We start from the raw sequence: 27066 nt of genomic DNA, 5'->3' as shown, positions 1-27066 counted from the left end.
CCTTTCTTAAAGCAGCTTAGGCTCCAGTGCCCAGGATGTCACAGCGCTGCAGGGGCGCGTGGCCAGAAACGGCTCCATCTCATGCTTCCCGTCCTTTCCTCTGGTTGTCTGTATATCCCATTCACCCAGATCAAGACAGAACAATAAAGTCTGCAGTGGAATAATAGTCACTAGCTGAATGAGCCGACAACTGTGATAATGTGACTTTTCTGTTGTGGAAACAATCCAGGATCAATGCACCGAGGACTGCCAGTTTAATGCCATCTGTGTGTAAGAAAAATACTGGAATTCATTTTCTCATTTTCTCCTTAGTCGTCTTTAGCAAATCCCGGGTGGAGGAGAGAATGGGATTTGTCTGCAGAGCTCACACTTGAGAAACCTTGCAATAATGTGGTTTTGGGTAAACTTGTGCTGCCCTCCTGCCCATCTATTCACCTATCCTATCTAACATCCATCTGTCCGTCCATCCATCCATCCCAACCCCTTTCCCTCCCCTCCTCCCTCTCTGCCTCTTTCCCAGCACAGCATATAATCCCCTGCACCTGCAACAGCTCCGCACACTGCTGACTGCCAAGAGTAGAGCGTGTGACCTTGCCTCGACGACCACAGAGTCTGGGAGAAAGAGAAGAAATGTCAAGAGAGAGGGTTGCAGATAGAGGAGGATGATGAAAGAGAAAGAAAATGGGGGAAGAGAGAGAGAGAGAGAGAGAGAGAGAGACACTGCAGTTAGTGGGACTATCAGACACATTGAAAACATATTGTGAACCTTGGTCTGGTCTGGGGTTTAGAGCCCACAGCTGGGAAATGAGCTGTCCAGCTATTTTTGTGTTGCCTTTTCTCCCCAGTGATGTCATGCTACTTGTTTCCCAAGACATGGTGTGGGATAAGAGGGAGGCAAGAGAATATACTTAGTACAACAGGTCATCTCATACTCAGATATTCAGTATAATTATTAAATTATATTAGGATATACTGACACTTTAGTAGTTTTACACCAGGAGCTCAAAATCAATGTACTGGCCAAGCAGCTGTGTCAGTAAACCCCTACTTAAATGCTTCTTTACATATTTCATGGAACATCACAGTAGCAGATTTATTCTTAATGAAAAGATGGTTAGAAGTGTTTCACTATTGTCTTTGATTTCTAAATTTTTTATTTAAAATCAAACCGCTTATAAAGGTATTACTAACATACTAACACATAGTGGGGAGGATTCTAAATCCTCTAATTAGCACTAAATACTAAGTACAGTTAAAGGTGCTACAGCTTACAGCCTCAAGCTGTACTTAGCATTTAGCGCTAATTAGCAAATGTTTAAGCTAACAGTATGTTATTAGCCTGCTAGAACACTATATTTGCTAAATGGCTTTAAATCTCTACAAGTGTTCATCTCAGACAAATGACTTTATAATTTATTTATTTTGTGGCCAATATACTAATTAAAGCTTTCTTTATATAAATGTTCTGTTGAATATTGGTATGCAAAATGTTGATGTTGTTGGTAAAACTGTCCAAGGCACTAGGCCTGCGGTTCTTTTTCAAATTTCAAAGTCGGTCAAGGAATTTTGGTGACTGTTACGTCTCCACATATAGTGAATGTGAAACAAATGCAAAATACCCCACAAAAACAAAATAAAAAAACAACACCTTAATTAGGTTGTTATTAAGGTGTGGCTAACTCATAACCAACAACAGCCTTAGCAACGCTATATGATACTAAACACAAAAGCTTGCATGAACTTCACAATATCCAACATAAACATTTAAAAAATTGAATTAAATTAAAATGAAAACCCACAAGTATCTCATACAGTAAGAATGGATAAAAATCCCCCCCAAAAGAACTGAGTGACTCACCAGCCAAAGAAAAGCCTCAGTAGGTTTTTTTCTGAAGCAGATGTTAAAAAAACTGACCATGACAGTCCCTAAACTTTTCTTTTTTTTGTTGTAGTATTTGCAAATACCAAAGAAATGTTGAATCTTTAACTTTATGGGGTTTTTTTATATTTTCTCAGAAATGAGGAAACTTTTGCATGCAACAACAGTTTATGTAATTAAACTAGATTTTTTGTGTGATTGGAGCTATATTTATTCTTCCCCTTAAATATCCTAAAAGATTTGAAAATTATTTTAGCGTTGCAATTTTACAGACCGAACTACACCGACAAAAAACAGCCCAGAATTGTATCAATAGAATATATTGTTTATATTATATAGATAAGTGTATTTTCCAAGTACTTACTGTGTATAAAAACTCTCACAGTTAAGAGTGGCTACTGAGTGAAACCACCTGATGTTTCAGTTTTAAGATTAAAGTCAGGATGAGAAGGGAGGATGTCTCTTTTTCTGCCCTCACCACTTTTGGCAAAATGGCGAGGAGCCCAACTCTGCAAGGTTAGCCTGCGTATAAAATACATGTGGACAGCTGGGCTGCCTCGGGTGCTGCAAGTAATGATTACTTCTCAGTGAGAGCAATTGAGCAACAGCATGGAGTGATTACTAATATTTTCTTTGTCTATTCACTCCTTCACAAGTTGAATCTGTTTCATGTTAACTCATTCTACTCTTTTTCTCGCACACGTGTGCACACACAAACAAGTAAACACAAAGAGAAAGATAGAAGGAAGAAGCAAAGGCAGAGGCCGTGGATGAGCTCAGGATATGTCATGTGTATTTCATTAGAGGGCAGATTAAAAAGGAGATTTTGTTTTCCACATCAAAGGCCTCACGCTGGGGGATTCCTCTGTTTCTCTCCTATTCCGACTCTCCCCCTCCCTTACTGCCCGTTTCATGAATAAATAATAAGTAGTAAACCTGGGAAAACAAACTTTTTGACCTCTGAACCCTTGTGTCAGGATCAGCCTTTGCACCTGGTTGCCTTCCCACAGGAAAGTGGGCGGTGGGTCTGTGTATATCACGTGTATGTTCGAATTTCTGTCCTGGGAAACGTCCTTTAGTAAAGATGCAATGCTGTGAAAAAGTCTTGAGCCATCCCTCTTTTAAAAAACCCCAATATATCTTATTAGGAAAATGGTAAATAGGTGCAGGGGTTAATACATGTGCAAAACAGAAGTGGAAACACAGTATATAGTGTAGCAAGCTTGAAAGTCAATATGACCACCTTTAATTTTCAACACAGCTTTCCTCTAATTTCCTTAAGTAGCCTTCAGGAATAGTTCATCAAGGCTGAAGGACATTTAAAGCTCTTTTTTGGATGTTATATGCATTTTGTTCCGTCACCAACCCACGGGCCGGTCCGTGAGTCGTTTGGTACCAGCTACCAGTTGAGGCTTGGGTGTGAAATTTATGGTTTTCAGGGTTTTTATCATTAACTCGGCTTCCCTGGGTCTTTTCCCGTGTTGTAGTTGTGTGTCTTATTTTGAAAGAAATATTTACGCCTTACCATAGCGACCAGACAGCATTAAGGGGCAGACAGGAGGATGTTACTCTCAATGTTGTTGGCTCATTTCAGAAGGACGCTGCTAATAAAGTTACACAATTACACAGTGAATTTGCATTTATTATTATATTTACAAAATACCAGTTTTTGTCTTGTTCATTTTATTTTGTTGTACAGTGGTCCCTCGCTATAACTTTTTTTTGGTGCAATTTTGCATGATTTCGTTTTTCTTACAGCGCATTGTATTCCGTTTCCTGATTGGCTGTAGACCGTTGTCAATCACTGTCAATCTCGTGCCGTGTCTCCTTTACAGTACAGAATGCTTCAGCTCGTCAAATTTACATAAATTGTCGATCGCTAGCAGTGTGACTCTGAAGTGTTACATTATATGTTTGTAAGTTGTTTCCCCAACAAACACAACAATGTCGACGAAACGTTTTGCACCCTAAGGCAACTGCGTGTGCCTTTGGTTTCATTCTATAACACTGGACTTATTTTTCTACGAAGGTTTGAACATTGAAAGCGTTTAAACAAGAGAGAAAAGTGTGAAAATGTTCCTGCCTTTCTGAGAAAAGTGTCTAAAGTGTGTAGTGAGGGGTTTTACAGAAAATCTGCTTTGCGCACAAAAAAAAAAATCCAACCTGAAATGACATTAAAATTAAAACTTTAACAGTTCTGTTTTGCAGTGTTAGTCAGTAAGTGACTATGGGATTAGAACGATACCACCTTATCCCATAGTCCAGCCAATAATGCGATTCACATCCGTATATACGCAGCTAATCAACGTCATTGACAGGCTAGGACAGCGTCCTTATGTGCAGACACCGGTGTTTCAGCTAGCAAAGCGGCGTGCCTGATATGGAGTGAAGCCACGTCAATGACAACGTGTACAACCATTGGAGATGTTGTTTATATTTACTGTTTTATAAGGAAAACGCTCAAAGCACTCTCCGCCTGTGAGCAAAAACAAAACCAAAAAAAAATCCCACCCTTTCCTATTGGTGGAAAAATGTATCATGTTGACCAATCAAAAAAATGATATGGCAACATGGCATTTAGTTGTTTAGGAAGGGGGAAGTTTTAGGAGTGACGGCAGTGGTTTGAGATGTGAGAGATTTGCAACGTTTAGCGCAAATCTTGTGTAGTTAGCGTGTAGTGTAGTCAATAGTTTTGTTGTGTGTGTCAGAACAAGCTGATTGTTCTGTAAATAGTTTGAAATGTTTATTTAAAAACACTGCCTTGGCTGCATTTTTAGGTAAACAGCTGCAAAAAACTTTGTTGTTTGCATAACTCAGTTAACTATATAATTAATTACCCAACATTGGTCATTATAGTGCGATCCTCTATGCTGTTGCATGCTGGCACGTTCAGTGAGAGACTGAGATTACCGAAAAGCACCACTGAACGACACAGGAAATCTTTCCTGCCTGTGGCCATCTCCCTGTACAACGCTTCCACTTAACACACTGTTTGCTGCTATAACTACACATGTTTCTTGTTCAGCTATTTATTTATGAGTGACTTATGTATGTATGTATGTATATATATATATATATATATATATATATATATATTGTACTATTCTTAGTTAGTGTATTGTCTGTCTTGTCTTAATGTTGGTTTATAATGGAGCACTGTAACAAAAAATAATTTCCCCCAGGGATCAATAAAGTATTCTGATATACTGTGTTTTGCAGACAGAGAGTTACAGGACTCTCTCCAAGACCACAGACTCATAATACAAGTCAGAGCTTTATTTAAAAAAAGAAAAAAAGAAAAAAAAAAGTTGTGTTTATAAATTGGAGTTCAAGTTATTTTTAGTTCCAATAGTGTTAACATGCTGCACAGGTCAAGAACAAGATTCTTTTTTTAAATTTTCATTGTAAGTGGGCTAAAGCACTTAATTAAAAGTAGTCTAACATAAATGCTGTAATTAGATTATTTTAATAAACCATGTAACTTGGATGGATTCGATGCTGGCGTGACCACAGTGCACACGTCTAATGTTGCTCACAGCGGTCCAAGAGACCGCTCAGGGAATTTGTGTGTTCGCTCCGACACATGAAAAATTAGAGGGAACATTGCTTAAAAAATCTACAATAATTGTATAAATTAAAGCTGGCTACTTCGCGGATTTCACCTATCGCAGGTTATTTTTTAGAAAGTAACACCCACCCACGATAAACGAGGGACCACTGTATTTACCTGCGACACCTTAAAGGCCGGTCCATGAAAACACTGTCTGCCATTAAACCAGTCCGTGGCTCAAAAAAAGATTGGGGACCGCTGAACTAGATGATTGGAGTCCCAAACCATGACAAAGCCTCCACCAAGCTTTATAGACAGCTGTAGAGACTCACTGCTGTAGCTTTCTCCTGACCTCCTCTGTCCACATATCTGATGATCATCTGATTTCAGTTTCAGCAGCAGTAGATGGATCAACTGAATTTTCTTAACGACACGTTTTACACCACGCTGACATATATAAAGCTTTCAGCTAATAGCTCTTTTGGAACCTTCTTGTTGGAGCAAAAATACTTATTTTTTGGCTGTGAAACTTATTTTTGTTATTTTTATAGACTGGTTCTTTGCTAAGTTATCTGTTATATGTAGACAACACTGGTTCATCCCTCGAAACTCAAGGAATGGAGAACTATTGCTCAAGACACTTTAAAGAACAGAAGAAAGCATAGCTCCTTGGAAGCAAAATATTAGTAAGGAGGAGAAATGACTCCAGATTTTTTTTTTTTTTTTAAACAGTGCTATATCTCACTGGCTCGTTTTGAGCTTCCATCATGCCTTTGACTCCACATTCCCTGGATTTTTTGTGGGTCTAAGTTGGTGTTCAATCATAACCTAAAAGTGTTACACCCTCCTGTTTTGCTAATGTTATTTTTGAGGTCAGAACAGATGGAGCAAACTGTGCACTTTATTCTGCAGATGCTGTTGGGAAAACAACTGCGGGAAAACCAAAATATTGTGAAATTAATGTGTGAAAGAACCGTGAGAATTATTCACATGGATATTGAAATCTGGCGTGGAGAAGCTTTAAATCTCAGTGTAGTGACCGATTCCCTCATGATTTACTCCCTGACTACTTGTGTCTGCAAAATGCTGCCTCTGTGATATGCAGATATTTAGATGCTTGGCCATTTTACGACGAGACAACAGCACTGGGTCGTGGGTTTTCTTCATTTGGCTCTCTTTTCTTCCCCCCTTCTCTCTGACAGCTGTGCTGCCTCCATGTGAAATTAAAAAGGAAAAAAAAAAAAAAAGCCATAACGCAGCACATTACTATGCCGTGAAGCAGATGGGAAACCATGCCACACACATGCACTGTCTCAAATTCCTTCGGTTTAGCATTTTTTAAAAGTATATCACATTATTTTTGTTGGAGAAATCCTCTTGAACATCCCTGTGGTCACTGAAGAAACAGCAGTAAAAACTTGCTTGCCTCTAAGCAATTGCTTTTTGGGTTTTTATTTTCATCTGTTTTCTTGGCTAGTCTGCCATTAGAACTCAAAAACGGCTCGAGAGGAGAGGTCCAGATTCCAGCAGTTCATTTCTCCACCAACGGATGTGTCCAGATGGCCTGGAGAGAGGAGGCCTTTGACTGAGGGACAAAGAGACACTTGTGAACGACAAAATCTAACTCCCGCAAATGCACAGACACACAGAAACGCATACACACACACAGCTGTGCGCCGTATTGTTCGCCTTCGCTCGGCCGTTAGCTCCCAACATTGATGGAATGTTTGACTGGCCGCCTCTCGCGCCCTTGAGACATGATGTCACTCCAACAAAACGCCATCTTTTCAGAGAGAAATGGCTTTTTATCTGTGAAACGCGAGGGGAGAGCAGCGACATGGGGCAGAAAAAGACATTAAGGACGAGAGGAAGCAAGAAAAAGCTAGAGGAAGAGCAACACGGCTATTCTCAGAGCTCGTGATAAATCGAAAGGCTGGTTTGATGACAGTCGTGACAAGCCATTAAACCGTGGTGCAAAGTCCCATTTTGGCCTGCCACAATGATACAGGAGAATGCAGAGGGTGAGCGTGCTGTAAATGTGTGAGTTTTGACTGTACAGTGGATTTATCCTCGACATAATTTTCACTGGAAATGATGCTACTCTGATAAAATAGATTAGCAATAAAGATGCAAAAGGGAATAAAATAAGAGATAGATGCATACCTTTAAATATTCCCAAAGCGGAAACTGAACCAGAGAGAATGGGATCTGAAAAAAAGAAAGGCGGCAGAGTGTTAATCATCGTCATTATGTCAGCATTAGTTTTTCATTTTCTTTAGGTTCAGGTTTCATCTTTAACCTCTAATCTCTTACACTTGTCATTCCTGCCACCTTTCTCTATTTCCTCTAACTCGTCTGACTGCTCCCTTGTTCCTTCTCAGTGCTGATGATTAATGAATGAGACGGGCTGTGGTCTGGCAGTCCTGACAGACGGATGGATGGATGTATAGATGGAGCAAAGTTGGAGAGAGGAATAGAGGGATGAGGGGATGGTGGGAGTGTGTGTGTTGCTGCTGGAAAGACTAAATCGGCTCAGGCAGGAAGTTACAGTGGAAAGAAATCGATGGCAGTGCCAAGGCGAGGTGCAAATGACACGCAGTCAGACCACACACACATTCTCCCTTTCTCTCACACACACACAGACATAGGAACGAGTATACTTTCTCCATTTGTGTACTAAGCAAACAAATAGAGAAAACACACACGCGCACATATCCTGTCATCCTGCAGTGGACGAAGACAGGCAAGACAGGAAAAAACAAAAGCAAAGGAAGAAATAAATAAAGTGACAGTGAGTTGTGTCATCAGGCTTTGATCACACATACAACAGGATCGTTCATCCATCCGAACCACCCCCTCCAACATGTTCCATCAGACCATGTTAGCACATTGGCAAAAACTGAGTCAGCCAAAGCACAAAGACAATGCACCAAGTGTGTTTACGCCACCTAATGAGCTTAGTCCAAATGCACTGACCTCATATAAACACTCATTCTGAAGTAGATTCAATTAAAGGGCATCTGCTTTTTAAGAGTTTAATATAAGACTTTTAAAGATCTTCATAGAGGCCCAGAGTTTTATTAAAGTAAAGACATAAAGCTGTCAAATTGAGTGCAAATTCAACTAAGTGGAGGAAATTGAGTTTCTGAGATGAGCTGATAAAAGACCTAATGCAAGTATGACAAATAAAGAACATGAGATAGTATTACGAAGGGGCAGAGGGTGGAGGGTGGAGGTGGGAGGGGTACAGATTCAAACTTAAAGAAACACCTACTGAATAAAACCAGACATCCATGACAGGTTAGAGCTGTTACTGATACATTTGTACTCCACTGCTTGTAAAATGTTTGTAAGTAATCCCCATAACACTGTCCCACCCACACAGGCACTGCAGCTACACCTGAACTCACCTAGACCCTTAGATTTAAATGCAATTCTGCATTAGTGTAGTTACTACTCAAGCGTTAAAGCTGAAAATACTGCAGGCGGCTTTTGACTTTTCCTTGATAAATGGGCCTGGCATGTGCAAGGTCAGAAATCTTCACCCATCTGGTCTATCTGTGCAGACAGAAGCAAATTCTCTCACTCCTCTAAGATTATCTAAAAATATTTTTTTGGGACATACTGGAAGCCTGGTATCCAGCCCCCAGAAAGTGGAGTGTTATAAAAGTGCACCTGTGTTTTATTACCACCCTGATGAGTTCTGCTATTCCAGGCTGGGAAAAGAGACGGACAGAGAGAGAAAGAGGGAGTACAGGGATGTTGGAGGGGTAATGGGTACTGCTGCTGAGTGCAAGGGGAACATGTTGTACTGATATGAGTCAAAGTAAACTGAGAGTCAACCTAAGTAAACACATCCTGACAGGTTTTATATTTATATTTTATACTAGAATTCTTGTGCACATAAGTGCAAAACTACTGTAACGTCACCTTAAATAAGGCACAGATAGATGCAGCACAGATAAAGCGACAGTAACTTCTGTTTACAAACTGAAAAAAGCATTAATTATCAAAAACTTGTTTAAATTTAGCCTTAAATGCAACTGACAGGGTTTTTTGTTTTTTACTACATATTAATTTACAAAATTTCATCCAAAAAATACAAAATCTTTGGTTGCAGTGAGTGCAAAGACAGAGAGAGCAAGCGAGACAAAGACAGATGGCTTCAGCAGAGGATCTGGAAAGAATGATCCACCGGTGATTTATGGCTCGCTTTGACACTCCTGGCACACTGAGCTGGAGAGGAGTGCTCGTTTTTTTGAGCGCGTTGCCCGGCAAAGATGAAACATCTGAAAAACCACATGAGGTCTGATTAAAATCGATGAGTAATTTCTCATTAAACCGAGGCAAACCGAGGAACTGGGAAGACGTACCAACCTGACTCCATGTGACATTTAGAAGAATGTCTGCTTGAGTTACAAAATCAAGAACGCAGGCTGGAGGGCATATGAGCTAACGGCTATAGAGTTGTTTCTACAGCATTAATGTGAGGTTCTGCACTTCTACTGTAATGCTTTAACCTGAGGTTGCTGTAGTGTCAGAAGGAGATCAAAGAAGGAATAAATTTTGAAGATAGGTAGAGACAGAATGGGAAGCTGAAAACAACAAAGGGGACTGAACATGTGTTTCTGCTTTCCCTTCTGCTTCTTAGACCATGGAGAAGAACTAAAAACACAAGCAAGACTTTGGGGGAAAAAAAAAAACAAAAAAAGCCCAGAAGAGAAATTTATTTTCCATTGTTGGGAAAAGACAGACATGCACATCATGTCACACCTGACTGACTCGCTGTTACTCACAAACTAAGTGAAAGTTCAAGCCACTGCTGAGTGGGACAAACTGTTTTAAACTCTGTCCCGTATAAAGATCAAGTCTGATGACCTCCTCTGTACCCTTAATGATGAGTTTTGACCCTCGATATAAATCAATGCAGACGCAGTTGGACGTCTTTCTTGAGAGGAACCCTCACTAACAAGCACATCCAGTCAGAAACAGTTTCAAGGGTTACAGAGTTGAAACCTGCACCATGTTATAGAAAGGGTGAGAGAAACCTAAAATATTTTATAAGTCACAATTTCACCAACAACACTGTAATCAGATAAAGAGGGGCCTAAAATATTCAACTGCTATCCTCTGGAAAACATGACTATGACTATTCTTCAGGGATAATGTGTGACTGTTATTATTCAGTTGGATCATTGTGCAAGTTGGGAAGTACTATTTTTACAGATTTTTTTTGGAGCGTTAGCCCTCTGCAGTGCTGGTGGAAAAACTAAAAAAAAAGCCCAACTGGCTTTTATAAGTGAAGGAGGGACAGTAAAAGTAGCATAAAAACAAAATTACCATTAATCCCTCATGAAAATATCTTACACTTAACTCTCGATATTGAACAAATGACTGTTTAGTGTACTGTTCTGTGCACTGCTGCTTTTAAATGGTTGCAGGTGCTAAATTTCATGGCACACTTTACCAAAGTGTTTGCCAGTGGGCAAAAACAGCATGGTTTTGATATTCTGAGTTACAGACGCGTCTGCCACAAGTGTTGAGGGCACATTTAGACCTCAGCTATGTCATGCTAGACTAACACAAGGCCATGCAGGCATCCCGGGTTATTCTAAGGCTGGTTAGGATGAAGGCAGCCAAGCTGCATAAACTCCATACTCCCCCACGGTGCTAACTGCTCACTCTGTCTCATCCCACCGCCTCATATAATGCCTCAGCTACCATGGGCTATTCAGCTCTGTGAAGCCAAGTTAACGTGTGCATGTGTGTGGAAGGTCCAGGGCTGTTGTGATTATCCTAATAAACATGACTTAATGAATTCCTTTAAATGGAAAAGAAAGTTAGGATTATCAGGCCACACAGGCGAGGAGAATCGCATCATTATCTCATCAATTAAGGTTCAATTTAAGAGCTAATTAAAAAGAGGACATTTCTATCTTGTTTCCTTGTGTTTTTTATTTGACATGGAAGTCACAAATGAGTAGCTGTTTGTTAAAGTGGGATAAAATACTTCCCTGAAGGCTGAGAACTAGTATTGTTTATGTCCACTGAAAAAGACTGAGGTTTTTCTCTGCTTGCCAACATTTTACTAGCTCAACCCCAGCTTGAGCCAATCAGTAGACTTCTATGGCTGCACGGGCTACAACCGAATCATAACCATGGAGGCGAACACACCCAGTGCAGTAATCACGTTGTTGAGGTCTACAAACATGAACTATCACTCGACATTAAAATAAGGACACACATGCTTAAGGAGCAGAGGCAAATAATTTAAATATTTTAACCAGAAAACAGATCATAAACCTTCCAGTTTATGATGTATTTCCAGCTCTTGCTGCACTGCCCAACAGTATCTACTCATCTGTACATTCAAGTAATCCTCCAGGGACAGGACTCCACGCCTGACAAACAAACAGGGCCCTCACTCAGACCCGTTATCCTGCATATGCATGCCTTAGTTGTTGTTTTTTTGTATGAATACATTGGCGTGCTTAACCATATTCTTGCTTATGTGTGCGCATGTGTGTATGAAGAGCAGCGTTCTGTTTTCTCGCTGATGTATTTCACAAATGATCAAAAGTGACAGTGCCACTTGCTGTGACTGTCAGGTACGATATAATGCAAATATGGAGATTGCGTCTGCTGTGTCATTCTGCTGACAGTGCTCGTGTTTTTTGAGTGTGTACGTGTGTGTGTGTCCTTGCCAACTGTATTAGTCCTAACGTTATTAGTATTCAGAGAGGCTCCGGGCTGTCACAGGTCCTTAGGCACTCAGCGGAGGGCAGGAAAAACACATGTCAAAATATATTCACATTGAGCCTGATTGCAGGCAGGCCAGTTGGCTGCAATTTGACAAATGACTTTTAATAGGTCATACTGCAGCCTCTGCATACTGATGAGCATTTAGCAGGAGAGAAATAGTAAGTGAGATGGATACTGAGACAAGCAGACACATGTATAGATGGCCAAACCAAGCGATGAAAGTCATGGTTTATTTTTTCCAAAAGCTTTCTTTCCAAAAAAAGTATGTCAGCCCTCAACGTTGAATGCTTTCCTACTTTAGAAACTGGGCTACTGGGCTACTGTGGGTTAGCACTCCAAAATCAACTTCACTTGAGGCCAAACTCAAATCTAAAAATTTGCCTTGATACGTCTGACATTTAGCATAATACACTAGCCAATGAGATTAGTGTGTGAATTTGATGTACTTTGATTTAAACTGTTTGGAAGATAGTACTGTAACGTTCACAAGAACCAGACGGTTGGGGTCTCAGTTTGTCCGTTTATTCGGCACATAAGCCAGCGGGTTGTTAACTCAGGGGGAAGCGCTCTCGAACTACACCTCTCTTCAGCCTGGCACACACACAGAACAACCAGGTCCCCCCACCCCTTCCTGTACACCACCCTCACTACTTCCTGCAGCCCAACCAAACATGAATCTTAAAGGAACAACAACAGTGTGCAGAGAAAACCAACATGTCACTGTCCAGTAACACTTAACCATCGTTACACTGCCCCCCCAGCAATAAGTTCCTCGTCCCCGAGGGAACGACACAGTCTCTGAGGCGGGGCGGTAGCCTACGTTCCCTCCTTGACCTCCTGAGCCCCTGAGGAGGACGCGGAGCTTCGGGGCTTTGGGGTGAAGAGTCCGAGGGGGGGGAACGCAGCCCCGGTCGGGGGCCCCTCTGAGCAGGGTCATGGACGCTCTGTACACGTCCCTCTGGAAAGGAGGGGAGGGACTGTCCTCTGTAGGGGGCCATCCGGTCTCTGTGCAGCGCTACTATCCTCCCCCTAGGAGGCAACTGCACCCTGTAAACAACCTCCCCCACTCGCTCTAGGACGCTGCAAGGCCCCACCCAGCTGCTATCCAGTTTAGGACACCGTCCCTTCTTCCTCTTTGGGCTGTAGACCCACACCAGCTCCCCAGCACGGAAGTGCCTCCCTTTAGTGGTGATGTCGTAATTCCTCTTTTGGCGCAGGCCTGCCTTCGCCAGCTGCTCTCGGGCGTAGGAATGTGCAGAATCCAGCCGGTCCTGCAGCTTCCTTGCGTAGCCCCGGCCCGGTGGTGCCTCTGGCGCGTCCGGGGGTTTCCCAAAAGCCAACTCTGCAGGAGTTCTCAGCTCTCTCCCTAACATGAGCAGGGCAGGCGTACATTGGGTGGAGTCCTGCACTGCCGACCTGTAGGCCATGAGGGTAAGGGGAAGATGGTAATCCCAGTCCCGTTGGTGTTCTGAGGTAAGGATGGCTAGCTGCTGGGCCAGCATCCTGTTAAACCTTTCCACCAGCCCATCGCTTTGGGGGTGAAGTGGGGTGGTGCGGGTTTTCTTAGTCCCAAGGCGTTCACACATGGCAGCAAATACCTTGGACTCAAAGTTACGCCCCTGGTCACTGTGGAGGGTCTCTGCTGTTCCAAAGCGGCTGAACATCCCCTCCACTAATACATCAGCGACCGTCTCAGCCTCCTGATCTGGGATGGCGTATGCTTCCGGCCACTTGGTAAAATAGTCCATGGCCACAAGAACATAGCGGTTTCCTCTGTCTGTGCGAGGAAATGGGCCCATGACGTCCACAGCTACTCGCTCCATTGGGGCTCCTGCTGGTTGCTGCTGAAGCTGAGCCCGGGACTGGTCTTGTGGCCCTTTGTGTGAGGAACATGCATCACAGCTGCGGCAAAAGTCCTCCACATCCCTCCGCTGTTGACCCCAGTAATAGCCCTGGCGGAGGCGGCGAAGAGTCTTGGAGACCCCAAAGTGGCCAGAGCCAGTGCTCCCATGGCAGGCTCCCAGCACAGCTGACCTCAGCGACCTTGGCACCACAACCTGCCACCTCTCCTCCCCCGTGGCAGGATCCTTCCAGGCACGCTCCAACACCCCCTCCTTCAGCCTGAGAGCTGCAAACTTGGCCCACAGCCCCCTGGTACAGATGGAAAACCCAGTGACCTCATCCCAAAGGGGTTGCTCCCCCTTCTCCAGCCACTGCAGGACCGGCAGCAGGTCTGTGTCTTGTTCCTGCCGTGCCCTCCACTCCGCTGCATCCACCACCAGAAGAGCCCTGCAGGCGAGCTGTGCTGCTCCGTCTATTGTCGTGAGTTCCCGCTCTATTTCCTCTCGCTTCTCACAGTAACGGCAGCCAGCTGCAGCACATGGGCGGCGAGAGAGGGCATCTGCGTTAGAATGGTGCGTCCCTGCTCTGTGCTCCACGGTGAAATTGAAGGCTTGGAGCTCCTCCAGCCAGCGAGCCACCTGTCCCTCTGGCTCCCTGAAAGACATCAGCCACTGAAGGGCAGCATGATCAGTTCTGACAACAAATGCTGTGCCGCACAGGTAGTATTTAAAGTGTCTCACCCCCGCCACCACAGCCAACAGCTCTCGTCGTGTGACACAGTAGCGCCGCTCGCTCCTGTTCAGGACCCGGCTGAAGTACGCCACCACCTTCTCCCCTTCCGGTCCAACCTGCGACAACACCGCTCCCAGCCCCACATTACTTGCGTCAGTGTCCAGGACAAAAGGCAGGGCGGGGTCAGGGGGGGCAAGGACTGGGGACTCTGTCAGCGATCTGCGGAGGGTGTCGAACGCCTGCTGACAGTCCTGGGTCCAGATGAAGTCACGGTCCTTCTGCAGCAGGTGGAAGAGTGGTGCGGCTATGGAGGAAAAGCCCTTCACAAACCTCCTGTAATAAGACGCCAGTCCTAGGAAGCTTTTGAGCTGTTTCTGGTCTGCTGGTGTGGGCCACTCGGTAATGGTGTGAATTTTTTCCTCCAAAGTGCTGATGCCCTCACGACCCAGCTTGTGGCCCAGAAACTCCACCTCCCTCCTCATGAAGTGGCACTTGTCGGGATGCAGCTTCAGGCCTGCAGCCGCCACCCTCTCCAACACTTGTCTCAGGGCATCCAGGGCAGCATCAAAGGAGCTCCCGTGCACTAGAAGGTCATCCAGGTAAACCAGACACCGTTGCCGTGGGACGCCAGCCAGCACACTGTCCATGAGCCTCTCGAAGGTCGCAGGAGCATTGCAAAGGCCAAAACCCAGGACTTTGAACTGCCATAGTCCCCTGTTAGTGCAGAAGGCTGTCTTCGGTCTGGATTCCGGGGACAGTGGCACCTGCCAGTAGCCACTCCGCAGGTCCAGGGTGGAAAACCAGGAGGACCCGGCTACTAAGTCGAGGGACTCATCAATCCTGGGAAGGGGGTAAGAGTCTTTCTTCGTCACTTTGTTGAGTGGTCTGTAGTCCACACAGAAACGCATCCTAGGACTTTTTTTCTTAGGCACCATCACCACCGCGGAGGCCCACGGGCAATCAGATGGTTCTATGATGCCCGCCTTCATCATTTCACACAGCTCCCTGTCTGCAGCCTCCTGATGAGCCAGGGGCAGGCGGCGGGGGCGCACTTTAATAGGCTGGGCATCCCCGGTCTCAATGACGTGCTCTACCAAGTGTGTCAAGCCAACATCACTTTCTTTCAGGGCAAAAATGTCACTAAACTCTTTTAGTACCTGCCATAGACTCTCTTGCTGCTGTGGAGTCAGCCCCTCACAGTTCTTTGACCAGATACTCCTCACTGCTGAGAGCCTCTCCTCCTCCTCCTCCTCCGCTCGCTGTTCTGCTGGCGGGTCTGCAGGGGTCTCTGCGGTGGAGGTGGACGCCGCGGCAGATGCTGTGCAGACCGGGGGAGGAATAAGCGGCACCTTCTTCCCATCAGGGAGTACGAGGAGGCCTTTGCCTAAGTCCAGTACACCACCAATGGCTCGTAAAAAATCCAGCCCAAGGATGCAGGCGTCCTGCACGTCAGCCACCCAGGCAGCATAAGACACACCGAGGTCCCCCACCTTGAACTGGAACACTCCCTTCCCTCTCATTGGGGCCAGATCACCGGTCACAGTCTTAAGTTGCACGTTAGTCGGTTGTACAGCAGCTCCGGTTGGGACAATATCGGGTCGGCCATAAAATATCTCCTGGTCACACATTGGATCCCGTGTCCAGCAGGGCCGTACAGGACACCCCCGCAATCGTCACTGGAACATGGCAAAAGCCGCCAACCTGGGTCCAGCCCACAGTGATGGCCGCACCGGGTGGAGGTGGCGGTGGTGTGGGGATGTCGTTCTCCCAGGCCCGTGTACTCCCGCCTACACGGGCCCGTAGGCGTTTCCCTGAACCGCTGCAAGCTTGGGGCACTGCCTGATGAGGTGTCCGACTTGTCCACATCCCCAGCAGCTCTGAGGTCGGCGGTGTGGGCCAGCCCGAGGGGAAGGCGACTGCAGCGAAGCTGTCTGCACCAAACTGCACAGGCCCGCTGGCGTCTCCATCTGTTCCACAGGTGCTGACACAGCCCTCACCACGTGTGCGTCGTCAGCGCCCCCAGAGGATCCTGCAAGCATCTCCCTCTCCAACGCTAGCTCCAGGGCTGCACTGAGTGTGGCCGGCCGAGCAAGCTGAGTTTGCATGCGGAGCTCTTTAGGGCTCAGGGCCTGCAGGAACTGGTCCCGAGCTAACTCCGCCTGCACTGATGGTGGCATGCTGTCATACGCCCTCCGGCAAAGGCACTCGACTTCATGGGCCAAAATGCGGAGGGGCTCACCTGGCAATCTGCGTCTGTTGTGGAACTCCGACCTCAGCAGCACTGGTTGGTTATACTGCCCGAAGCGCCTCTGAAGTGCTCCGACCAGAGCATTATAATCTCCCCTCTGCTCCTCGGTCAGCAGCAGCAGGCATGCAGCTGCATCCTCACACAGGCACAAAGCCAATTGGAGAGCTTTATGTTCCTCAGACCAGCCAGCTGCGACAGCTAACAGCTCGAACTGTGCGATAAACACTTCCCATGGCGTCTTGCCGCTGAACTTAGGCGTTTTTATATTCGCTGCAGCTTGCTGGGCGCCGCCATGTTTGTTTACATCACGTGACGGCGCGCCAAGCGAGGTCGACTCCTTCCCGCCGGAATCGCGGCCGCTGTGCGAACAGTTCCCGAGCCTAGTCAAACCTGGAGAAAATCCAGCCTCGGCAGACAGCCGCAGCGCCGTTTCCCTCACTCCATGGGCGGGCGAGCGCGGACGAACCTCCCTCTCCTCCGTCTCCTTCTTAATCCTGCCCGGCAACATCCTCGTCTCGTAACGGCAAGCGTCGCCGGCAACAGGGTCTCGGGCGTTCTGGGGTTCTTTTTTCTTTCTTCACTTCTGACACCAATGTAACGTTCACAAGAACCAGACGGTTGGGGTCTCAGTTTGTCCGTTTATTCGGCACATAAGCCAGCGGGTTGTTAACTCAGGGGGAAGCGCTCTCGAACTACACCTCTCTTCAGCCTGGCACACACACAGAACAACCAGGTCCCCCCACCCCTTCCTGTACACCACCCTCACTACTTCCTGCAGCCCAACCAAACATGAATCTTAAAGGAACAACAACAGTGTGCAGAGAAAACCAACATGTCACTGTCCAGTAACACTTAACCATCGTTACAGTACTTAGTAACAAATATCTGTCTATCAAACTGTCTGAAGTCTACTTCTGTTGACAAAGTTTCATAAATTCTACACACAACACAAATTTACAAAAGCTCCACTTGGAGGTACGCTAGCTGTAGCATGTTAGCAGTGTTAGCCTTAAAAGCTACATGGTTTTCCCTACAATTTTAGTCAATCAAGCCATTTCCACACAGAGCGTGTTTTTAAAAAATTTTCAGATACAAACTTGTCCAAAAACCTCACTGTGAAAAACATGAAGTCAATATCAAGCCATGATGAGCTGGTCCTAATGTTTCTAAACAAGAAACCAAGATTCTGGTTTCATTCAATTCTCATTAAAAGGCAACAGCAGAGAGTATTTCTTGGTTTGATACAGAAGTTGAAGCAATGGTACATATTTCAGGATGTCAGTGGGGCAGTTTGAGCTCTTGTTAGCAGAGTTGGGACACATAAGGAAGCATAGGAACAATGTCAGAAAGCTGATTGACCCAGAGCAGCGTCTAGCTGTGTGTCTGAGTTTTAACAGCATTGTTTTACTATCTGTATATTCAGTACCGGGCCTTTTTGAGCTACATGTACACTTCTTGGCAAATGCAGTGGCCTGATTGGTCACATCTGTTTATTTGCATTTAAAAAAATGTGGAAAAATTAAACTTGAGCAGAAAAAAAATGCTGCAAATTTGGTATGAACGTGTTTAATGCATGAAATATTCACATACACATCCGATGTGTAAATGCTTTTAGAGCCAGATTTACTGATAAAACTCCTAAAAAAGCTACACTCTGTGTTTACTAAACACTGGTTGCAGCTTCCCTTCTGTGAGCCTTTTTCTACTGGAGGTTTCATCCTGTTAAAAGGGAGTTTTTCTTTCCTACGGTCACCAAGTCCTTGTTCAAGGAGGATCATTTGATTCTTGGAGTATATTATTTTTGGGTCTTTACCTTACAATATAAAGCAACATGGGGCAACTGTTGTTGTGATTTGTCGGTGTATAAATACATTGAATTGAACTGAGTTAAAAGAGACATAGTTTATGACTTTCAGTCACGAGCCAAGTATTTTTTCAGCTGCCTTATGAAGGAGCTTTTGTTTCCAAGTGCAAAATGTTGTGTGGCAAATATTTAAAAAAATTACACAAACATGATTTACTAAGGTTTGCTGTTTACTTCTCTCTAGTATTGGAGCCATTTCAAACATACTAAAATCTCGGACTAAATCCAGCTATTATTTTTATGAGACTGTGTTAGCGTGTTAGATTAAGGTCTGAATGTTACAATATGAGAGAGAGAGAAAAAGCACATCCACTGAGGATTTATTGCCTAATGCATACCTTACTCTAATTTAACATTTATTACGGTGTTCCAGTCCAAGCTAAAGTGGTGACCTGGAACACACGCTATCATTTCCATCCATAAAGGCTGGGATTGGACCGATTTAAACGCAACTTGTGTTTAACTGTGGCAAGTGGATAATTAACATCTGGTGTATCTTTCCCTAAGTGGATCACACAGCTTGGTTTAATTATCTGTGATACCAAAAAGCATATTACCAGTTGTGCAAATTTGATTGTTCACACTCCACTAGAGCTGATAATTCACTCTTGGTTGAGCCTTGTGGAAACCCAGCTTCAGTTTTTATTACCACATTACTCTCTCCCTCTCTCACACACGCACACACACACACACACACACACACACACACACACGCGCGCGCACACACACACACCAGGTTTGCCACCTTGCTAAAAATGTGTTCAAACACACAATTCATGGTCTCACAAAAAAAAAAAAATGAAAAAATGAAAAAATGAAAAAGTAAAAAAGCCCGGGTGGTCTTGATGACACTGTTTGCCATCATCACAATGACGGTAAAGGATGCTCTCAAAGATTTTTACAGTTACATTTTGAAATCCCAGACACAAATAATAAATACTCACATTGTAACTCAGTCAAGACACGGTGGTGCAATCTTGAACTCCCCCCTACCCAATTCTTGCCACCAGATGTGGAGCAAATGAGCAAAGAGCAAATGATTCATGAGGCAGAGAAGTCTAGCATATCCTCAGTTAGCACTCGATACTCAACGACCATTCCAAATCCATTTGGCAAAACCTCCTAAATCTGTGGATTTGGAATTTACCAAATGTACCATTTCAAATGAGACCACGTATGTTACGTCAAATTCAATTTATGCACAAGTGAAAACAAACATAAGGTCTTTTCCAAATGTTTAAATAGTCATTTTAAGAAACAGTGAGTCACTTAAGAGCTGTAGCTGACTTTGGATGGTCCAATTAAGAAATAGGAGGAGAGGAAAGGAGAGGAGAGGAGGAACCTTTTTAAAAAAGAAGCAGATGGAAGTCAGATGGTGAAGCATTCAGTAGGAACCTTATTCGAAGGGAAGAAGGACTATAGACCTCTATGGACCATTTTCTCTCTCTCTCTCTCACACACACACGGGTTATGCAGGCGCAGCAAAGCCCACAGTCTAAGTCCACATTTATTACCTGCTAATGCAACAGGGCTGCAAGCCGGATTCACTTTCCAAAGACACATGAGCGCGTGCATACGCTTCTCACACAAACATCGAGACACACCCACATTCCATCTGCTGTGTGTCACGAAAGTATGACGAGGAACTGACTGCGGTGACACGCTGATAACAAACAGACAGATCATATTTTAATATGCTGAAAGTCGATAAAGTCATTAATCATGTCAGACGGGCAGGTGGTGTTGGACGCTTCTGTAGGTTATGGTGCCAAGGGCTCAACCACAGTCGCTAAAAAGTCACTGAGCGAGAAGAAGCCAGACCTGTTGGACTATCTGCTGACATAAAAAGTAGGTCTGCGTGCAAGGGCAGCTGAAGACAAAAATACGAAAACAATCGATCGCTTAAAAACAAGTTTGTGCATGCCTGCGAGAACGAAAGAACATTGAAAAAACAAACACACTCACCACAGGCATGCTGCTAGTTAGTGCTGTTTTAACGAAGTATCACTGACATGCGATATGGATGCATGTTGCAATGCCCTGAGCTTTGAGCACACAGCGGGCCTGTTTTAAATACAGGTCAGGGGATGCGATTGATACGTATACATGTTCCAGACCAGTTGGCTACAATTTGACGAATCAAAACCCAAAGTAAAACTTGTAAAATGGAAATTTCTACACTTCGCTAAAGCCAGTCGTACTTATATTTCTATCCAAACAACAGTTAAGTAGTGCCATGATTTAAAAACAGAGCTAGCTAACTCCACCTGGCCTTTTTTTTAAATCTTCAAGGGGCTGTTAATTATTTTCCTCTTCTGCACAGGCTCCACACCATGCATGTAAACGCTGTACATCTGTAGTAATGACACAGGTAGTAAGTGGAGTGATCACACATCTCACATCCTGCAGTGACGCAGCAAAAAAACAGAAAACAACAACCACAAAAAACCTGCCTTGGACTGTGAGAGGAGTTTGAATGTGTACAGTCCAATAAGAGAGACAAAGGGATCCTCTGTGTGTACGTGCGTGTATGCACCTAAGTACACTCTAGGGACAGAAAGGTTCAGGTCTTCTTAAATAAATAAACAAATACACATTTAAAAAACACAAACAAACGCACACACACACACACACACACACACACACACACACATAAAAGTAAATCAATAGAAAGAGCCTGATCTGGCTCTCTGGGCCTCTGTTTGGCCTGGGGGTGGGGGAGCGAAAGAGAGAGGCAAACGAGAAGGCTCGATTACTTCTCTCTTGGTGGTTGTATAGTCCCGGTTAGTAGAAGCCAAGGCCTGCTCTCTCAATTACAGAAAACAGACTCCCATATGCTTTGTCAGTTGAGGCATGCATGTGCATACATACACACCTGTCTCTAGATTCCCCTGAGGCACGCTTCACACAAATCATAAGCTTATCCAACCTAAACCTACAACACAAAAAAAGCAGGACTTCCCTTGTTCTCAGAGCCTTTCCACCAAACCTAAATTTGTCACAGATTAAGAGGGTTGGAGGCCGTACATCTGCCGTGCATCCGGCAGCAGAAGCGCATGTCCCTTTAAGGTCTATACGGCGTAAATGCGAGGAGCATTCAGCCGCAAGCGACAAGCGATAGCTCATCCCAAAGTTTCTAGCCCCTGTGCGCTGTAAAAACTAGTGTGAGTGTGACTGCACTTGCTGAAGAATTCCACCTGACAGTGTTGAATGCCAAGGGCAGCGAGCGTGTGTGCGTATGTTTAAACAAGCCAAAATAGGGAGAGGTTTAAGCGCCGGCACATCACGCTGGAGCCAATCAAATGGCAGCTGGAGTTGGGTTCCCATAAGCTGCCACGGCCCACCAAAAATCTCAGCACAGCGGAGTTATAGTCCTGACAAATTAAGACTTGTTCGAAGCTGGAGAGAGAGAGAGAGAAGAAGAGAGAGAGACTGAGAAAGAGTGGAAAAGAAAAGCCTTAAGGAGGTGGTGGTGGGGAAACAGTGTGCTGGCAAAGATTCAAGAGAGCAATTCCATCGACATGAGAGAAATGCTTCCCAGAAACTGAATAATATTTATGTTGTGCTGGAGATCCCCCCCCCCCTTCCTCCCACCTGTGTGCAGCTTTGTGCAGCTTGTTGCTTCAGACTGGACACACGATACTGCAGAACACGCAAAAACACAAAGGGTCCTATCAACGGATACCCGATGCTACTCGGCCTTTACGACGTGAAGTCTAGCCCACTGCAAATGCAACACTGTTGTGAAGCAAAGGCATCCACATATGATGTCAAAAGGAAAAATATATAAAATTATTGCAAACTTAGTTAAAAAAAAAAAAAACGTTGAAGATGTTGAGTTGAACTTGTTATATATGAAGTAAATGTCATACTTATTCTATGGCTGGCTTAAAAGCATGATGGTTTGACCCGCCACAGCCATTGATGGATGACATCAATAGCAAAGGGCATATTAGCCAATCAATGGTGATGTGGTGTGATACAGGATGCCCTGAGGGTCGACCAATTAGCTGTTGACAGGAACAGAGATGTATTGCTGCCTCAGGACTTCGGTCTGAAGCTGAGCGCGAGACATGAGGGAACAGAGATAGAAAAACATGTTGGTGCTGGGAGCTGAGGCGCAGGCAAGGAGGCTAGCTGAGGCTAGAGAGCTGGACACTTGGTACTTGTCTTCCCAGCACACTATACAGCAGGGCAACTGGAGCAGGCATGTTCAAAGTAATGACCGACACACACACACACACACACACACGCACGCACACACACACATACACACACTCTTTTCAGAGGTTTCTGGTTGACTAAACTCATTAGAATTCAAATGTACATCTGCTTTGTCTTCTTCATATGATAAAGTAGCTCAGACCAGGCGAGCATTTCTCTTTAATGTCAACTATCTCACTGTTAGCACCAAAGATAGCTGGTGTCAAGAGAAGCTTCCAGAGATACTGAGATCTGAGAAACCCTGGGTAGATAATATCTGATCAAAATCAAAACTATGACACACAAAACAGATATGGAAGGTCATAAGGGTAAAATATTTTAAGTGTATCTGCAAAACTGCCATGTGACTCAGCTAAAACATTTCAACGAGGATTTTTCTGGAACCAGTCAACATAAGGCATCGTTTAAGATAGTAGGCTGATATGATAAGATTAATCTCACAATGGGGAAACTCACATAATTACAGAAGCAAAACAAAAAATACATGCAATATACCCTATAACACCAATACTACACAACAAAAGAAAAATATGAACTACATAAGGTAGAGGAGAAAAACTAAACTATAGACTGTAGAAAGAAATATAATTTAAATACGTGTGTTTATATTTGATACAAAGGATGACATTAAATTGTTTTAGATGCTTAGTAGGAGACAAGATAAGAAGCTTTGCACTGTCTGACTGAAAACTATTGCACATTGAGATATAGCAGTGAGTGCATATGTATATACACATGTGTATTTATACATGGGGTCTGCAGCAGCGGGAAGGAACCACCTGCTAAATCTCTCCTTCACACACCCTTGGTACCACAGCTTGTCTCTGAAGGAGCTGCTTTTTCAGTGACAGGCTAATTCAAGCTGGTTACAAGCATGAAGTATTATAGGTGAAGGAGTAAACCTGGAAATCACGATGCATCAGTGACACTATGCAGGAAAAAGTAAAAAAAACAACCAATTGTGCCAATTTCAGTAAGGTTATTAAAGTAAGAGCAAAGCACTAAGGTAGGTCCAGAACAAGGCCGCTTGCTTTTATATCTCCAGCATGGCACTCACACATGCCCATCTGAAACCCACATAGCAGAGGAGCAGACACACACTGTGCTCTCTGGGAGCAGTGCCCACGGCAATAAAACACAGACCAGAGTCATTCCAGCTAACCAGTTGGCCAGCTGAAAAGTAACACACACACACACACACACACACACACACACACACACACACACACACACACACACAAGCTGTACCTTATCAGCTGGGAATCAGATAAGCACAGCAGCAGCACAGCTGGAAATAACAGAATCTCCACAGTGAGAAAAGTGCATACTGGCAGTGACGCAACTATTCTGAAAAACACACACACACACACACACACACACACACACACACACACACACACACACACACACACGAGTAAAACAAGACCATGTATGGGCCTGATTGATCCGTTGAAGGGCTTGACAAAAGGCAGCACAACATAATGCTGAGATGAAACATCGTTAGTGGAAATAAAAACACACACCCTTCATGGATAAGACATCTTAAATCTTAGTTCAACTAACACACCCATCATTATTCAGTCTTCATGCGCCTCAAAAACAATAAATAGTACAGATATCCAGTTACCGGATCACCCAGAATGACATTAAGACGGTTCCTTTAATTCATTTCTAATTCATCATTTACTCCAATACTGGCTTTTGTTTTAGATTTTCAGATGACTGGGCTGAGCTGTCTTTTTTTTTTATAACACATTATAGTTCAGGTGATATGTTTACTATGGTCACTATAGTATACTATGGTATAAAAGTATGAAACTTTTCTAATACTTGTTTACTTGTTCTTGTAATTCCCCATTTACTAGTCACCTGAATGAGATTCACCATCACCTGGGATAGGCCCCTGCAAAAAATAGATTTTTGCTAACTAATCCTAAAAAACAACTTAACTTTTATACACTTGGAGCCCGTTTTTTATAAAGACACAATACATTTTCAATATTTGATCTGATGATGGAGTTATTGCAGTGTGACAGCTAAAGTTAATCATGTGGTTAGTAGAGCTGGGCGATATGAGATTTTTTCATATCACGATATGTTTTTTTCATTTCAGGCGATAACGATATCTATCACGATATAAGCCAAATAACTATTTGTAAGATTTAAATGTGCCGTTGCTCACAAGTAAAATGTGAAATAATCAGCAGCTTGTTTTTAAATATTTATTTCCCATAATAAGTTCAACAGGGTAGATGTACTTAAGGAACATGAGACTTTTTCAGATAAATAAAGGCAAATATTGCAAACTACACAAAAGGCAGCCGCTAAAGCGTTTAAGTTTCAAAATAGAACAAACGAAACAGACTAAATTGTCAATTCCACTTAGAAACAAAATATTAATTCTAAAAATAAATCTTAGTTTGTTTTACAGAAGAACAGACAAAACTGACTAACTTTTGTCAATATCAAATAAACTGAGAACTAAAAGGAAATTCTCAATCTCTCCTTGTTGTATAGCTGAGCTTTTCAAACAGTTTTAACAGTTACTTTAGTCTGACAAAAGCCGAATGACGAATTAGCGCTTCCAGTCAGAGACTGAGGCTACGTCCACACGTACACGGGTATTTTTGAAAACGGAGATTTTCCGTTTTCGTTTTAAAAAATAATCCCGTCCACACATAAAGGCAGAAATGAAGAAAAACGCTGCTATGAACATGCCAAAGCAGCAGGTGGCGCTAGATTCCTAACCGTGCAGAAATGTTGGCCAATCAGAAGTCTAGAAGCCTCGGTGGGAAAAAGTAAACAAAGCTGGGGCATAGAAGCAGAACCGAGTCGTATGTGTGGACGGACAGTAACTGTGTGTATATGTAAGCATTTAAACACTGCAGAGAGTAGAATTAACAGTAACAGTATTGTAGAAATTTATTTCACCGAAACAATAACGTGGCGCACAGTGTGACGCATGCACCAGTTTATTGTATTTCCAGACTTGCTTTCGGCACAATTTACAGTGCACGCTACTCTGTTTTTTGTCAGACTTGAAATAGCCGAAATACCTTCACACTACGGAACTTCTATGGCTCTTCCGTTCGACAATCTCTCCGGCATTGGAACCATCATCTGTTTTCTCTTCGGTCACGCTCGGTTGATTTTTCTAGTCGGCACACTCATTTCCTCCATTACCCGCTGGCTGCTTCCCAAACAAACACACGTGCGGCTTGGCACTTGTGCTGTACGTAACAAGTCACACGACGTGACGCTGCGGCTGTGATTGGTTCGGCTCTGCGCTACTTAATTTGGATTGGCTGACCTTTTTTTTTTTTTTTTTTTTTTTTTTAAGAGAACAAGAGTGGCGAGGTCTATCGCGACAGCTTAATTTCTCTATCGAGTAAAAGTTATATCGCGATACATATCGTTATCGTTCTATCGCCCAGCTCTAGTGGTTAGGGATGGGTACCGGTATCCGGTGCCATCTGACTTAAACGATAGTAACCAGACCGAAAAGCAGCGCACATTTCGGTGCTTTATTTCGGTGCTTTTTTTTCCTGAGCTGTTATACACTTTAGATTCTAGCCAATCATTTTACGTTTCCGAGGATAGTAGGCGGGTCCAGGTACGCATGTTCTTTTAGAGCAGAGCTACAGATTAAAAATGCCCAAGGTGAAGCGGTCAAAAGTCTGGCTGTACTGCACAGCAAAATATGCAAACTGCTGCGGTTCCCAGGTTTTTTCCTCCCACCGGAGCCCGCAATGGCCAAAAACTGCCTTCCCATGTTCCCAGAATTTATCTGCGAGCTAACAGCATCATGGGACAAACCTCTGTCTTCCCGCGTCACTGTGCCCAGCTATGGACAGTACATGGAGTTGGACAGCGCCGAGGAGGCTAGCTTAGCGAACCCACCCCCTATGGAGCCATCTATGGCTGCTTATCTGGCCCCGTCCCATAACCATTGTGTCGGCGGCCCC

The 27066-nt window shown here is 44.1% G+C and overlaps 1 protein-coding gene across 1 annotated transcript in view; it reads right to left on the bottom strand.

Annotated features, from left to right (window-relative positions):
• The window catches only part of slc25a26 (solute carrier family 25 member 26), a 57550-nt gene that overhangs the window by 12708 nt on the left and 17776 nt on the right, over window positions 1-27066 (bottom strand). The window contains exons 6-7 of the mRNA XM_082533711.1: window positions 7593-7637; window positions 543-612 (exon numbers count right to left, since the gene is read on the bottom strand). Of these exons, the coding sequence (XP_082389837.1) occupies window positions 543-612; window positions 7593-7637 (115 nt within the window). The remainder of the gene's footprint in view (window positions 1-542; window positions 613-7592; window positions 7638-27066) is intronic.

The sequence above is a fragment of the Aulonocara stuartgranti genome, assembly GCF_965226115.1.
Source record: "Aulonocara stuartgranti genome assembly, chromosome: 5".
NCBI lineage: Eukaryota > Metazoa > Chordata > Actinopteri > Cichliformes > Cichlidae > Aulonocara > Aulonocara stuartgranti.
This window is presented reverse-complemented; position numbering and strand designations above follow the sequence as displayed.